Source organism: Ursus maritimus, unplaced genomic scaffold (assembly GCF_017311325.1).
Source record: "Ursus maritimus isolate PB19 unplaced genomic scaffold, ASM1731132v1 scaffold_29, whole genome shotgun sequence".
NCBI classification, from domain to species: Eukaryota; Metazoa; Chordata; class Mammalia; order Carnivora; family Ursidae; genus Ursus; species Ursus maritimus.
Window position 1 is genome coordinate 23,555,898 of NW_024425452.1, and position 16,309 is coordinate 23,572,206.

At 34.7% G+C, this 16,309-nt stretch overlaps 1 protein-coding gene across 3 annotated transcripts in view; it reads left to right on the plus strand.

The window, feature by feature from the left end:
- SMAP1 (small ArfGAP 1) overlaps positions 1–16,309 on the plus strand; it is a 158,577-nt gene that overhangs the window by 76,739 nt on the left and 65,529 nt on the right. For all 3 annotated transcript variants that reach the window (XM_040643609.1, XM_040643610.1, XM_008684824.2), the window contains one exon: positions 8,036–8,116. In XM_040643609.1, coding sequence (XP_040499543.1) covers positions 8,036–8,116 — 81 coding nt within the window. The remainder of the gene's footprint in view (positions 1–8,035; positions 8,117–16,309) is intronic.

Genomic DNA, 16,309 nt, shown 5'->3' on the forward strand with positions numbered 1-16,309 from the left:
ATGAGTTTTTAAGGGTAAGAAGGGTAACAGGATCTGATTTTCTTGTCATCACATGGCTTACTGTCTCTGTGGAGAATAAATGATGTGCTGATGGGTGTGGGAAAAGCTTGAGAACCTGTTGCTTTAATCTATGAATAAAATGATGGGAGCAGTTGCTAAAATGGAGGCAGAGAGAATAAAAAGGAGAGTGTAGTTTTCAAAGATTTTGAGAAGACTGAATCTGTGGGATTTAGTAATCAGTGCATTGTGACAGTGGATTGGGAAGCCTTGATTACTTCCAGTTTCCGGCTTGAGCATCTCAGTACATGATGGTGCTGTCCAGGGAGAAAAGGATAACAAGCTGAGGGTGAGGAACAGGTTTGAGGAGAACAAAGGAAGGCAGGGAGGGATGAATTAAAAGTTGGATATGACTGTGGGACATGCAGGTATCTCATAGGTGGTTGGATATACAAGTGTATAGTCCAGAGGACAGATCCAGGCTGGAGGTAGTGGGGGGTAGTTAGAGAGAGAGAGAGGGATTGACAGAAGGATTGAAATTGCAAGGCAGCCCAGGGAAAGTGTGTTGAGTGATAAGAGGAGTGTCATGAGAATGAAAAGCTGGATACATTGAACTTAGGAGTTAACAGAGCAAAGGGTGTTCATGAGGAGTCTGTAAGGGACGTGTTTTGGAGCATGAAGTACATGGTTGGAATGTTGTAGGTATCTTAGGTCAACACACAGGCCCAGGGAAGAAGTGGGAGGAGTGTGGATGTTACCATGAGAAAGTGGAAGAATGTCAAAGGCAAATTTTTCCTTTTCAAAATTTGCCCTGGAACTATGCTTTCATGTGAGAAAAAGGGTGGAAACCCTTAACACACTCTTGTACTGTGTGATTCCTGCCTACAAGTCTTAGAAAGAAGTGGACATTGGTGATTCAAGATGGTGGCATAGGAAGACCCAGAGCTCCCCTTCTCCCATGGACAAACCAAATCTACAGCTACACATAGAACAGTTTTCTCTACAAAAGATGTAAAAACTAGTTGAACAGCTCCTTCACAACAAAGGACAAAAAGGCCACATTGAGATAGATAGGTGAGCAGAGACTCACCAAAAATCCATCCGTGGTTCTGTGATTCACCCGCAGGAGTGATCTCACAAATATGGAGCATATCTCTGAGGTACAGGCCACACCAGGCACCCCAGCCCTTGGGACCTGCACTGGAGAGATGAGCCCCCAAAACACCTGGCTTTGGAAATCAATGAGTTTCATGTCAAGGATACCCAAAAAGCTGTAGGAAAGTAAGACTCTACTCTTAAAGAGCACATGAACAGTGACTCACTTGTCCTGGAACCTAGTATAAAAGGAGCAAGTTGAAAAGCTCTTAGACCATATATGAAGGAGGTTAATTGCCTAAGTTTAAAGTGTCTGCCAGAGGGACAGGGGTCACTTGGATCTCTCTCAGAAGACAGGTGCTAGGAGGCACCATTTTTGCACACTTCTGCCTTACTAGTACTGCTTACCTTGCTTCTCCGCAGCTTTATAGTCCCACACTGCCAAACTCTTCCTGGGCTGGTGTCCCCCTCTGACCTTGCTAAAGCCAGGAAATGCATGTATTTCACGTAGGGCTTGTATGTCTGGCTCTGGTGGATTGTGGGCCTTGCATTTCTGGACCTCATGGGACTGAAACAGTTAGAGACAGTTGTGGTAAGCTGCCACCCGCTGGGCACTACACAGACAGCCGACTGGAACAAACTCAGTCTTCTTATGGCCATTCCTTCAATACTGGGAGAGATCACTATTTTGCCTAATACACAGAAACAAACAGAGAACTAGGCAAAATGAGGAAAGAGAAATATGTTCCAAATGAAAGAATAAGATAAAATTCTAGAGGAAAAAACCTTAATGGAGATAAGTAATTTACCTGATAAAGAATTCAAAGTAATAGTCGTAAAGATGCTCACTGATCTTGGGAGAAGAACGGATGAAGACAATTTCAACAGAGATGGAAAATATATGAAAATACCAAATGGAAGTCACAGAGCTGAAAAATACAATAACTGAACTAGAAAAATATGCTAGAGAGAATCAACAACAGACAAGATGAAGCAGAAGAACAGATCAGTGACCTGACAGACAGGGCAGTGGAACTAACCCAAACAGCTGGGAAAGAAAAAAAAAAGGGTTTTTAAACAAAGATAACTTACGGGACCTATGGGACAACATCAGTAACATTCACAGGTGAATGACAGTCACATTATAGGAGCTGCAGAAGGAGGAGAGCAGAAGGGTCAAAAACTTATTTGAAGAAATAATGGCTGAAAACTTCCCTAACCTGGGGAGGGAAACAGCCATACAGATCCAGGAAGCCCAGAGAGTTCCAAATAAAAGGTGAACCCAAAGAGATCCATCCCAAAATACATTATGATTAAAATGTTAAAAGCTAAAGGTAGGCTCATGGGAAGATGGTGGGGTAGGAAGATCCTGAGCTCACCTCACATGGATCACCAAGGCTGGCACCACATATAAAGCAACTCTCTGAGAAAGACCTGAAGACTAGCAGAACAGCTCTTATACAACTAAAGATATTTTAAAAAGTGATGTCAAGAAGAATAGGAGGGGCAGAGACATGGTCAGATTAGGAAATGAACCCCCAGCGCAGTAATGCACAAGTGGGAGGGATATCAAGTGGAAAGGCCATAACTAGAAGAAAATTATGAAAGGAAAAAATTTCACAGATAAAAGCAAACATACCATAAAGGTAGTATTGAGATTAAAATGCAAAAGTATTAAATCAATTGTGTCTACAAAAATTAGCCAAGGGATACACAGAATAAAAAGATAATATACATAAAATATGGAGGCGGGAGTAAAATTTTAGTGCTTCTAGAATATGTTCACATGTATGTGACCATCAATGTGTAATATAGACTGCTATACATGTAAGATTATTATATATGAACCCAGTGGTAACCACAAATCAAAAACCTATAATAGGTAGACAAAAAATAGAAACGAATCCAAGCATAACACTAAAAAAAAGCCGTCAAACCACAAGGGAGGAGAGCAAGAGAAGAAGAAAGGAACAGAGAACTGCTAAAACAGCCAGAAAATAGTTAACAAAATGGCAGTAAGAACATGCCTACCAATAATTAGTTTAAATGTAAATAGACTAAATGTTCCAATCAAAAGATGTAGGGTAGCTGAATGAATGAAACAAACAAGGTCTATCTATATGCTGCCTACAAGAGATTCACTTCAGATGTAAGGACATGCAGACATAAAAAGATGTTTCATACAAATGGAAGCCAAAAGAAAGCTGGGGTAGCTATACCCAGATGAAATAGACTTTAAAAGACAGACCAATAAAAGACAAAGCATTACATAATGATAAATGAAGCAGTCTAGCAAGAAGATACAACATTTGTAAATATTTATGCATGCAACACAGGAGCACCTAAGTATATAAAACAGATATTAACAGACCTAAAGGTACAAATTAACAGCAATACAATAATAGTAGTGGATGTTAATATCTCACTTCTATCAGTGGATAAATCATCCAGACAGAAAATTTTTAACCTTGACCTTAGATGACACATTAGACCAGATATATTTAATAGATATGTACAGAACATTCCATCCCTGATGAACATAGATGAAAGGATCGTCAACAGACTGTTAGCAAACTGAATTCAGCAATGCATTAAAAAGGTGATACACCATGATCAAATAGGATTTATTGAAGGGATGTGAGGATGGTTAAACATTTGCAAATCAATCAGCATGATCTGCAGTTTTAACAAATTAAGGATAAAGATCACAATCATCTCAACAGATGCAGAAAAAACATTTGACAAAATTCAAAATCCATTTATGACAAAAACTCTCATCAAAACAGGAATGAAGAAATGTATTTCAGCATAATAAAGGCCATATATGACAAACCCCACAGCTAACATCATACTCAATGATGAAAAGCTGAAAGCTTTTCTTCTAAGATCAGGAAGAGGACAAGGATGCCCACTTTCACCACTTCTATTCATCATAGTATTGGAAGTTCTAGCTGGACTAGTTAAGCGAAAAAAAAAAAAGAAAAGAAAAAATGCTTCCAAATTAGAAAGGAAGAGGTAAAATCATTATCAACATGATTTTATATATAGGAGACCCTAAAGACTCCACCAAAAAGCTGTGAGAACTAAGAAACAACTTCAGTAAAGTTGCAGGATGCAAAATCAGTATACAAAAATCTGTTCTTTCTATACAGTAGCAACAAATGGTTAGAAAGAGAAATTAAGAAAACAGTCTCATTTACAGTCACATCAAAAAAAATAAAATACCTAGGAAGAAGTTTAACCAAGGAGGTGGAAGACCTCTACACTGGAAAGTACAAGATACTGATGAATGAAACAGAAGACACAAGTATATGGAAATTATTACATGTTCATAGATTGGAAGAATTAATATTGCCAAGATGTCTGTATTACCCAAAGCAGTTTGTAGATTCAGTGCAATCCTTATTAAAATCCCAGTCACATTTTTCACAGACATAGAGCAAATATTTCTAAAATTTGTATAGAACCACAAAAGGTCCCGAATAGCCAAAGTGATCTTGAGAAAGAGAAACAGAGCTGAAGACATCACATTCCTTGATTTCAAACTATATTACAAAGGTATGGTAATCAAAACAGTATGGTATTGGCATAAAAACCAATACCATATATTATACAGCAGAATAGAGAGCACAGAAATAAACCCACATATATATGGTCAGTTAATTGCTGCCAGAGGAGGCAAAAATATACAGTGGAAAAAGGACAGTCTCTTTAGTAAATGGTTTGGGAAAACTGAACCAGTGTCTTATTCTGTATACAAAAATTAATTCAGTATGGATTAAAGACTTGAATGCAAGATTTGAAATCATAGAACTACTAGAAGAAAACATAGGCAGTAAGCTCCTTGCTGTTGGTCTTAACTGGTTACGGGTAGTAATGTATAGCATGGTGACTAGAGCAACAGAACTGTATTTCACTTATGTAACTTTATATGGTGACAGGAGGAAACTAGACTTAATGATGGTGATCATTTTGCAATGTTATATAATACTGAATCATTATTTTGTAATTAATATATGTGAAATTAATATATATGAATTATACTTCAGTTTTTAAAAAGAAAGGCATTGGTCTAATTCAGTGGTCTCCAAAGTCTGATGTCTATAGCATTAAATATTAGAGATTAACCCCAAGGTAGTTCATTTATGATATCTATTTGTGATTTTTTTGTTATCCTTTCAAAATTTCTATTTTTATATGTTTTATAATGTACATAAAATAGTGTAATATATACTTTTTAAAGAAATATATATGCATGGTAGAGTATACATGCTCACAACTTTTTAAGGTGGGAGTACATAATAAAAATTTTTTGAAGACCATTTCTTTAATCAGATCACTCAAGTATAGTTTGAGTATAATGAACCCCATACGTGCTTTTCTCTATCTTATAGAAATTGGGCATTTATTCCACTTTTGTTTGTTTTGTTTTGTTTTTACACAGAAGGTCTATTTCACTATACCATTTGTATATATAGCAACCAAGTTTCAGGAACTATTTTATAGTACCAAACGCAGCCATATTTTGTTCTTGCTGAGAAAATAGTTTAAAACAAATTAGGTTCTCACAATACTCTGATCTTTCAGCAGCTTTTGATTCTAGAGATGGGAGTCATCTGTGGATCAAACTGTATGACCTGAATTTAGAGCCCATGTTTTTAATGTTACTTCAAAGTTTGTGTCATAATACCCCTGCTGAAATCAGATTAGATGACAGCCATATTTTAGCAGCTGAAATTCCAGTGTTGAAGAGCACCAAATTGTGCTGTCCTTACTAAATCCAGCTAAATAATCTAATTCATTTTTGGCGATGTTATATGTGCGTAGAAAGACAAGTTTCTTCCCCACTCTCATGACAGTGCCTTCCTTGAGAAATTAACAGTTCTCTGAGGGTATAGAACAATTCATCCCCAACATATTAGTGAGAATATTTAATCACATTGCTTTCCTCACCAAATTTGATTAATAATATCTAGAAAATATTTCATAGTAGATAAAGGATTTGTGCCTATCTCATTTTTATACTAACTTTGGCTTTATTTTATTTTTCTTTTTTATTTCTTTTTATTTAAATTCAATTAGCATGTATTATTGGTTTCAGAGGTAGAGGTCCGTATGTCATTTATTCTTCATTTAGTAAATGGGATAAGGTTACCTATAAAGTTGTTGTAAGGATTCAATGAATGAAGACATTATCTTGCACATAGTAAGGGTTCAGTAAATATTAACTGTTGTTGTATGAAAGAATAGTAATATACCAGTGCTGCACTGGATGACAATGAAAAGTGACTTGAGAATTTGGCTGTGTCTTCCCTCGGTCCTCCCACTGATGAGCTGTGTGGCTTTCTGCCTTACTTTCCTGTTTTTTTTTTCTTCATTTGTAGAACGACCATGATGACATTTTTTTCAGACACTTATTGTATAAATTAAATTAGAAAATAAGGTGATTATCACAGTGTCTGGCCCATAGGAACTTTTATTATATGCCTTATGTTGTAGCCTAGGAATTGCCAGTGTTATCTTTTCTCAGTTATGAATAAAAAGAATTATACTGTTGAGAGAGGTTGTGTCAAATACCCTTTTAAAGACACAGGTACAAACAAACCCATAGGCATTTTGACTAAGTTTTGTGTGTTTATTATTCCGCCTTTCCTAGGTTCATCAGTTTATCTTTTCCCATTTGCTGCTAGTAAACTAAGGTACTAATTAATACTCATTTGTATTAGTGATTCTCTTCTAGGTTTCTAGGCATCTCCTGCCCTTAAATGTCTTATGAATGCTCATGGTTTAATCTTTTATTTCATTTTCCTTTTTAGCATGTTTGTGGCCCTAAGTTTTTAATATTATATCCTGTTTTATCCTTCTTGGAAATACAAATTGTGGAGATCATAGTACCATTATAGTTTACCTAGATTGGATTGAATTAAATATACTAATCAGTTTGCTCCGGTACCAGGCATATCCTTAACATTTGTTTTATGAGAAAATTATTCTATTTGTCCTTTTAAAAATCACAACATTATATAGTAGACTAAGCATGTTTTGTGGTAGTTCAAAGATTTATTTATTTATTAGAAAGAGAGGGAGAGCGTGTGAGTGGGGGGATGGGCAGAGGGAGAGAATATTCAAGCAGACTTCCCGCTGAGCACAGGGCTTGATCACATGACCCATGAAATCATGACCTGAGCCAAAATCAACAATTGGTGCTTAACCAACTGAGCCACCCAGCTGCCTCCATGTTTTGTGGTAACTTTAAAACATGAAGTGTTCTTGCTCTTTTTGCCTCATGTTCACATGTTGTAATCTGTCTTCATCTGTGTGATAAGGAATTCTCTTTTAGCAGTTAGTTTACTTTTTCTTTTTGTTCAAATTTCAACATTATGGTTGCTATTAGGAAGCCTAACCTGATATAAAGATATAGTGAGAATTTATTGAGTAGAGGTCTCATTTGTTTAAAACGAACTCTAGGGGTGCCTGGGTGACACAGCGGTTAAGCGTCTGCCTTCGGCTCAGGGCGTGATCCCGGCGTTCTTGGATCGAGCCCCACATCAGGCTCCTCCGCTATGAGCCTGCTTCTTCCTCTCCCACTCCCCCTACTTGTGTTCCCTCTCTCACTGGCTGTCTCTATCTCTGTCAAATAAATAAATAAAATCTTTAAAAAAATAAATAAATAAAACGAACTCTAAAATTTCAGAGAAGTTTCAGATAGTTTCACCTTTATCTTCAATTTTTTAAAGAGAAGATATTTTCTGTTGTGTTATCAACATGTAATTTCAATGACAGTATGAATTTGCTGTGTTTACTTTTATATTTCAGTATCACTGGATATTGTCATCACTGAACACTTCCTCAAATACTGACTCAAACTAATAAAACAAAAATGTGTTAAGAGCTGATATTTTTTTACAAAGTAAACTTATCAAAACTTTGGTCTATGTTTTAGAAAGAAAAGGAAAAAAAAAAGGAAGAGAAAAAGAAAGAAAAGGAGCCAGAAAAGCCTGCAAAACCTCTTACAACTGAAAAGGTAAAATTCATTTTTTAAAAAATCCATTAAGATTACCGTCTTATTTTTGTAGTCTTACATTTGAATGTCTTTTGGGATATTTGCAATATGTGAATAACCGTTCTTTCATTAAGTAATTTTTGAATGAGTACGTGTGCTAAGCATGTCCTTCTATATTGTCCTATACAAGTTTTAGTTAGTTATCTATGGGTATAGATCATGTGAACTCCCCAAGGAGTAGTATTCTCTTATTAATGACATAGAGAAAAATGTTTTTAGTTTTCATACATAATCAGATTTCAGTGAAAGTTTAGAGAATGAAGAGATCATAACTGAAGGGGACTTCAGAAAAGAGTTGATGCTTAAGAGTAAACATTTGAGGTAGATTTTGAGTTGTAGGTAGGATTAAGGTGGAAGGCAAGAGTATATCATTTGGAGAGAATACCTTGAGGACAGGTATAGAAACTGAAAATAGACAAAGTCTATTTAGAAAAATAGTCTCTATATAGAAAAAATACCTATGTATAGAAATAGTATTTGAAGAAAGATGTATATCTATGTGTAGAGAGTAGTGAAAATAAGACCAGCATGGTAGATTGAAGAGGACCTTAAAGTCTATGTTGATTGTTTTTTGGAGGAAAGGCTGTGCGTAACATTCCAAAGTTTGTAGAGATATACCTAATTCAGAAAGGTTCTTTGCAAGATTATTTTGGCAGTGATATGCAAGATAGATATGCCTAAGCAAACTAGACAGAGGGAGAACATTAACTTTTTAAAAGGCATTGGGTGAATAAGTATGGCAGCTTGGCTTTGAATGTATTTGATCATGAAAGTATGGAACCATGGTAAAGGAATTGTCAGTAAAGGGAACATCCTTAATAGTTGTTGAAATTTTTAAAATTAACCTAATCAAGGCATAAATTACATATGCAAGGTACATCCATTTCAAGTGTACAGTGCGAGTACATACTGGTTCTTTCTCTGTCGTTTATTAAAGGAGTCTTTACCTTCAAAGAGTTGTAAGAATGTCCTTTCCTTTCCCCACCTCTTACCTAAAGCTTACTCATTCTACCTTTTTCATGAAGTCCCTCTAATATTTCAACTAGATAACACNNCTTTCCCTTCCTCAGAATTCTGGCAACATTGCTATACATTTGATATTATTACTTCCTACTTTGTATTATTGTTTGATTTTATTTTTAGATAAATTTTCTTATCTAACACAGATGCATAAATGTTGTTTCCTGAGATTATGCATCAATCAGGTGGTGACCAAGTCAGTGTTTCTTTGTATTTCTAACAGTTTCTTGTTTGTAGTAGATGTTTAGGATAAATACGTGTACATTGATTGGTTGATGTTTTTCATCTCATAGTGTCTTGATTCCAAGGTTGTGAAGAACAATTAGTAAACTGCAAATGCTAAGACTGTAAGACCTTTGCTAAGTAGAATTCTTTGGAATGTTTTTTTGAAATATTTTCAATTAAAATTAATTTCTTTGAATATCACTTTGTTTTAATGATAATTTACTGAATTAAATTCTTAAGTTCCATCAAACTAAATTTAGATGTTAAATATTACAGTTTTTGAAAGGAGTGATTAAGTTGGTAGTTATAACCTGGTTACTTAAATAGCTTTAATTCTTCTCTGGTAATTTTCTCTTTAGCATGCATCAATAAGCTTTTTTTTGTTTATTTTTTTTTAAAGATTTAGAGAGAGAGTGCGAGGGAGCACAGTGGGGAGGGGCAGAAGGGGAAGAGAATCCTAAGCAGACTCCATGATGAGTGCAGAGCCTGAGGTGGGGCTCCATCTCACGGCCCCGGAGATCATCATCTAAGCCGAAACCAAGAGTCAGACACTTAACTGACTGAGCCACTCAGGCGCCCCAATATACATCAGTAAACTTTAAGTGAAATTTCTTATAATTTGTAGTTGCATTACAAAAGAATTTTAAAATCACTAGTAGATGTTACCTTTTATTGCCAAAATTGGAAATACCAAAGTAAAGAGTTTTTGTTGTACTTGACAAGATATAACCACTTTTAAAATGTCATATATTTATTTTCTCTCTTAAGTTAAAACCTTACCACTGAAATATAGTGAGCATTTTGATGTAGTGACTGCGTATGTTTCACAGCCTCGCATGTAAATAACTTGCTTTCTGTTGCCTTCTATGGGAAAGGGCTACAGCAGTTACGTGGAACTGAGTCTCTGGGTTGAGAGCTTGAGAAGAGCAGTTCAGGGTGTGTGAGCAGTGAGAATCTAGTATGGTTCCTATACTATTTGCTTTCAATACTTACGTTTTATTAAAATCAGTTTACCTATCATCGGTTATTCTTACTCAACCTGCAGAGTTTTAGGACTCCTGCTGCTAATGGTGGATCCTTGCTGAAAGAATAATCATGTAGAGGGAAAAACTTGAGTTACTATTAAAATTTTGTAGTCAGGATAGTGTAGAGTATATAAGAAGGAAGAAACATTTAGAAGTGTAACAGTGGGGAAGCAAGGGAAAATAGCACAAATAAAGGAGCTTTATAAGCATGTAGACATTTTCATATACTGGCATTTTTCTTTATTTTCTCTCTGAGCTGATATTTTAAGGGGGCATGTATAATCTGCTGACAAGAAATTAGTAGTAGGGGGCGCCTGGGTGGCACAGCGGTTGAGCGTCTGCCTTCAGCTCAGGGCGTGATCCCGGCGTTGTGGGATCGAGCCCCACATCAGGCTCCTCTGCTATGAGCCTGCTTCTTCCTCTCCCACTCCTCCTGCTTGTGTTCCCTCTCTCGCTGGCTGTCTCTATCTCTGTCAAATAAATAAATTAAAAAATCTTTAAAAAAAAAATTAGTAGTAGGATCAGTGAAAATAGTAGCAATAGTAGTCAGAATAAGATCATCATTATAAAGTAATAGTGTCTTTATTAACGATCTCCTATGTGCCAGAAACTTACAGGCGTACAACTTATGTGTACAGTTGTACATATACAACGTATGTGTAAAGTGACCACCCATGTATTCACTATCTGTGTCAGGAAACAGATCATGGCCAACAGAAGCTGCCCCCCTCCCAACACCATTCCCAATTAAAAAATCACTTCCCTTCTCCCCAGAAAAAAAATTTCTTTGCATTTTAGAAATTGTTTTACCTTCTTTGCATGTATTTCTAAACATGTGGTTCATTTCTTTCTATTTTTTTAACATACAAATGAAATGATACCACAAATATTCTTTTGTATTTTGCTTTTTTTAGTGAACATTTTAAGGGTCAATCATATTGTATTTAGTTATAGTTTATTCGGTTAATTGTTTTGTAGTATTCTATTATATTTTATTTATCCATTCGACTGTTAATAACATTTGGATTGAGGCGCCTGGGTGGCTCAGTCGTTAAGCGTCTGCCTTTGGCTCAGGGCGTGATCCCGGCGTTCCAGAAAGGAGTCCCTCATCGGGCTCCTCCGCTGGGAGCCTGCTTCTTCCTCTCCCACTCCCCTGTTTGTGTTCCCTTTCTTGCTGACTGTCTGTCTCTCTCTCTCAACTAAATAAATAAAATCTTAAAAAAATATAGCTATTATAAACAGTGCTGCTGTGAACACTTCTGTTCATGCATCTAAGCATGCATTGCTTTAAGATATACTTACAAGTGCAATTGTTGGGTCATAATCAGCCTGTATCTTGAACTTGAGTAGATAAGGTTAAACTGTTTTCCAAATTGTATACCAAATCTGTTCTGGTCAGGCCACATTCTTTACACTGTATAGTATTGTCAGAGATTTTACTGTTTGTAGTTTGGTGGGTATGTGATGATATCCCATTATATTTTTTAACGTCAGTTTTCTTGATTACTGTTGAAGCAAGTGCCTTTTTCATATGTTTATTGCCTATTTGGATTTCCTCTTCTGGAGTTCTGGTTCAGATCTTTTGTCTGTTTTTCAACTGGATTGCTTACTTCTCCTCATTCATTTGTATCAATCTGTGCATGTACATACACACATGTAGAGGATCCTAGTCTTTTTTTTCAGTTATATGTTTACAAATATCTTAGCTTTGTTACTTTATTGTAGCTGATTTTATTGCTCTTTTTATTTCTAGTCCTTGAATCAGTGATAGGGCATCCTTGTCTTGATTCTGACATCGAAGGGAAAGCTTTCAACTTTTCACCTGTGTGTGTTATCTTTGTTCCTCACAAAAATCTACAGAGTTGTTGTTGGTGGTCCTATGTTATAAATGGAGATTCAGAGAGAATATATGATTTGCCTAATGTCACCTAGTTTTTTAGGAGAATTTGTAGAGTCTGATTTGGAAGAAGGATTTTACTTATTTATTTAAGGCAGCACATATTGAACTCCATCTCATATCTCTTCATGTATTTAAAAGAATGAGGCTGGATAGGGATTATTTATCCTAAAATACTTTTTCTAAATTCACTAATTTCTACAGGTTATTAAAGTCATTAATATGATTCTTGACAGCAGTGATTTAATAAATGGTTACTTATAAAAAGCTTAATTTGGGGTGCTTGTTTTCCTTGAGCAGTCTATTTCTTTTGTTTAAATGGCATTTTGTATTTCAGTCTCACTGAGTGAGACTTTGTGGGTGGGTGAGCATCGGTTACTAACAGGGTCAGCTGGAGGCAGGTTTGCTTTCCTTTTTGAGAAGAGCAAGTTAAAACCTTAAAGTTTAATGAATCAAGTGATTAAAGAGTAGATGTTCTTGACATATAAATATATATATATTTATCTCCTTTGTGCCTTAGATATTCTGCTGGAAAATTGTGTATAAATTTGACTTCTTCTAAAATATTCTGTCATACATTTGACATCTCTAATTTATTTTGCTTAGATTTATCTACTACACTCTCCTAAGTAGCCGGTGATCTATAAATATATTCATGTAGATGAGAAGTAGTCTTACAGTATAGGAATGTATCTGAATTCTCTTTCAGTTTAAATAATCAGATCTTAATTTCTCCTTTAGAAGGTTAAGGTAGTTGCTAATGTTGTTCTGGTTTTATTATTATTTGTTACAACCCATCATATGAGTTATTATTGGTCATGTTCTGAAATTTTTGAATTCTATGATAAAAAATCTTTAGAGTCAGCAAACTTTTTTCTATAAAGAACCAGATGGTAAATATTTTAGGCTGTAGATCATAAGGTATCTTTCACAACTACTCAATTCTTTCTTTGTAAAGACAAGCAGTAAATGAACGTGTTCCATAAAACTTTACTTATAGAAACAGTTTGTTGAGCTCCTCCCCTCTTTGCCTCCCCAACAACTGAGAATTAGTTGTAGTGGAAGAAGCAGAGTCAGGAAGAGAGACAGATTCAAGCCCTTGGTCTGTGGTTAACTGTCTCCTTGGCAAAGTCAGTTAACTCCAGAACCTCCTTTTCTTCATTTATTGACAGGGTTTCTAAATGATCTCTTGGCAATGATAGTTTTAAATTTAGAATTATTCCACCTACTCAACACAGGCACAGATTCCTAAAATAATTTTAAAATACCCTTAAAGATGGCTTTCAGTGTTCTGCAGAGCTGGTTCTTTGGTCACTGAGTTCTCTGTATAATTTCATACTGGTTTCTCACCCACCATAGTTGTAATCTCTTAATCATTAGCTGTTTTACTGTTAAAACATGAAGTCTAATTTAGGAGAAAAACTATTTAGTTATTCCTAAATAACTAAATATATCCTGAATTCTTAAATATATCCACAGATGTATATAAAATTTGGAAAAAAATGACTTCCTTTAAGGTATTTAGGTATTTATATCTGTTTAGATATCTGTGTAAGTGTTATTGCACCATTGTTTTTTTTTTTTTTATTTAGGTTTTTTTTTTTTTAATTCTGAGTAGTTAATATACAGTGTAATACTAGTTTCAGGTGTATAACAGACAAATACCGTATGATTGTACCATTGTTTTTATATGCAATGGATATATTAATAGAATAATTTATTCTATCAAAGAGATTTATATTTTCATGGACTTTCTTAAAGTTCCTCTCTGAGATAACTATACTGAGAATTAGGACATAATTATATACCTATCTTGGAATATTTTTATGTTTTTATAAACCTAAAGTGCTCTTAATATTCAAACTTTTCTTTATTAAGTATTACCTGTTCTGTAGAAAAAAATATACAAACAAGCAAAACATTAAAAATTATGTAATTTCTCATAGTCCCTCTACCCAAGGATAACTGTTTTAAACAATTTATCTTATAATTTTCTATGCTCCTTTACATATGCATGTATGTACTTATTGATATATCTCTTGGTGGGGATATGTAGTTTAAAAGAAGTTGCTGTCAATGGCATATGGTCCCCAAAGTATGTGGTACAATTTTTTAATGTAAAATGTTAAAAGTGTTTCTTATGCAGATATTTGCCACTAGTGTCTTGAAATTCATGAAAGAAAAATCAGTTCATAAAGTACATCAATGTAGAATTAAAAATCCCAGGAAGAAAGGTAGAGAAGCAGTGATATTATGGGAAAGAGAAGGTTCTTACTTTTGGTAATTATTGCTATCATTAAAAAGTTTATTTCAAGATACGACAAGTATTTGACTCTAAGAAAAGATATAGATGGTGATTTTTTCTAACTACTAGTTGCAAAAGGAAGAAACAACAAAGTTGCTTTTTTGAACAAGTCTTTTATGTTAATAAAACTTAAAAAAATACATTTTTACTTGATAAATATAAGTGATTTAATCTTACAATATAAGCAAAAACCACAATTGCAAATCTGTTGAACTTGAAATTTCAGTACAGCCCTGTGGAAAGTAAGCAACCAGTTGTAAATCAAATAAGTTGTTCTTGGTAAGACTTTAAAGTTAAATTAAGTGGCTCATTGCCAGATGCTATATTGAGAGGTTATGTTTTTTAGCAATCTGACAGAGACATTCACACAGTCACCAAGCTCTCAAATGTAGTTTAGGCTAAATAAACCTTTCATATGATACATGAATGCATTTGAGGATAAGGTAGTTCCAGTAATTAATGCTTTTATAGAAATCATGGAAACATATGGTCTAGGTGAGTAAGGATAGCAGATGTCTCACAGAGCATTTTTATAAGTGGGTTTGGAAGATTCCTTATATTTTCCACAAATCATTTCATTCCCAGCTTAACGGTCAACCTTAGAGATTAGTTGGTAATAATCTTTTGTTTGTAAATTTAAAAAAACAATAGGTGAATATTATTCTACATTACGTTTAGCATTTTAGTGCAGCTTTTCTGTTATCTAAGTTTTATTAAGGTATAGATTGCTAGTTGCTATTGACAACTTCCTATCTTTTTTTAGCTATTAATATTTTCTCATTGAAAAAAGATCATAGTGCTATGTATGCCTAAGTATAAAAAGAAATCATATGATCTGTCTAGTAAATTTATAGTTACTCATTCTTTAACCAAGAGACAGGGTAGATAAAAAACCTAGCAGATTTTTATAGCCTCTTCCTTCTTCCTCCCCATAGTACCCGTATCATATATGTTTTTAATAAGTTAGAAAACCTGTCACAAGCAAAAAAAAAAAGTAACATCACCACAGATCTTATCACTTAGAAAAAATTATCACTAACATTTTGATGTTTATCCTTCCTGATTTTTTCCAATGGAAAGATGTATGTCTACATGGGATCATACTATACATATTATTTTGTAACCTACTCCGCTCCTCTGTCATTTAACAATGTCTTTTGTTAAATCTTCAATGTCCTTTCTCCTCCTCCTCCTCCTTCTTCTTCTTTTTAAAGATTTTATTTATTTATTTATTTGACAGAGAGAGAAAGCAAGCGCAGGGGTAGCAGCAGGCAGAGGGAGAAGCAGGCTCCCCACTGTGGGTTTGATCCCAGGACCCCGGGATCATGACTCAAGGCAAAGGCAGATACTATAAGTATGCTTTTTTATCTTTAATAACATTCTATTGCGTGGATATATCATAATCTATCTTAGTAAAATAAGATTTTTTTAAATGTATCTCTTTTGAGTAATGGAAATATATATGTGTAATCAGTGTACAACTATGTGATAACTTCTTAGGGTCAATTTTTAAAACTGGAATTGCTAAATCAAAGGATATGAACTTTTAAAGAGTCTTTTGAAAAATATTAACAAAACCCATAGAAGACAGAGATGGAAGAGCCTGGACTTGGTTAGAAGACTTTTAATTTGATTCTCCGCTCTGAGCGCCCCCCTATATATATATATATATATATATATAT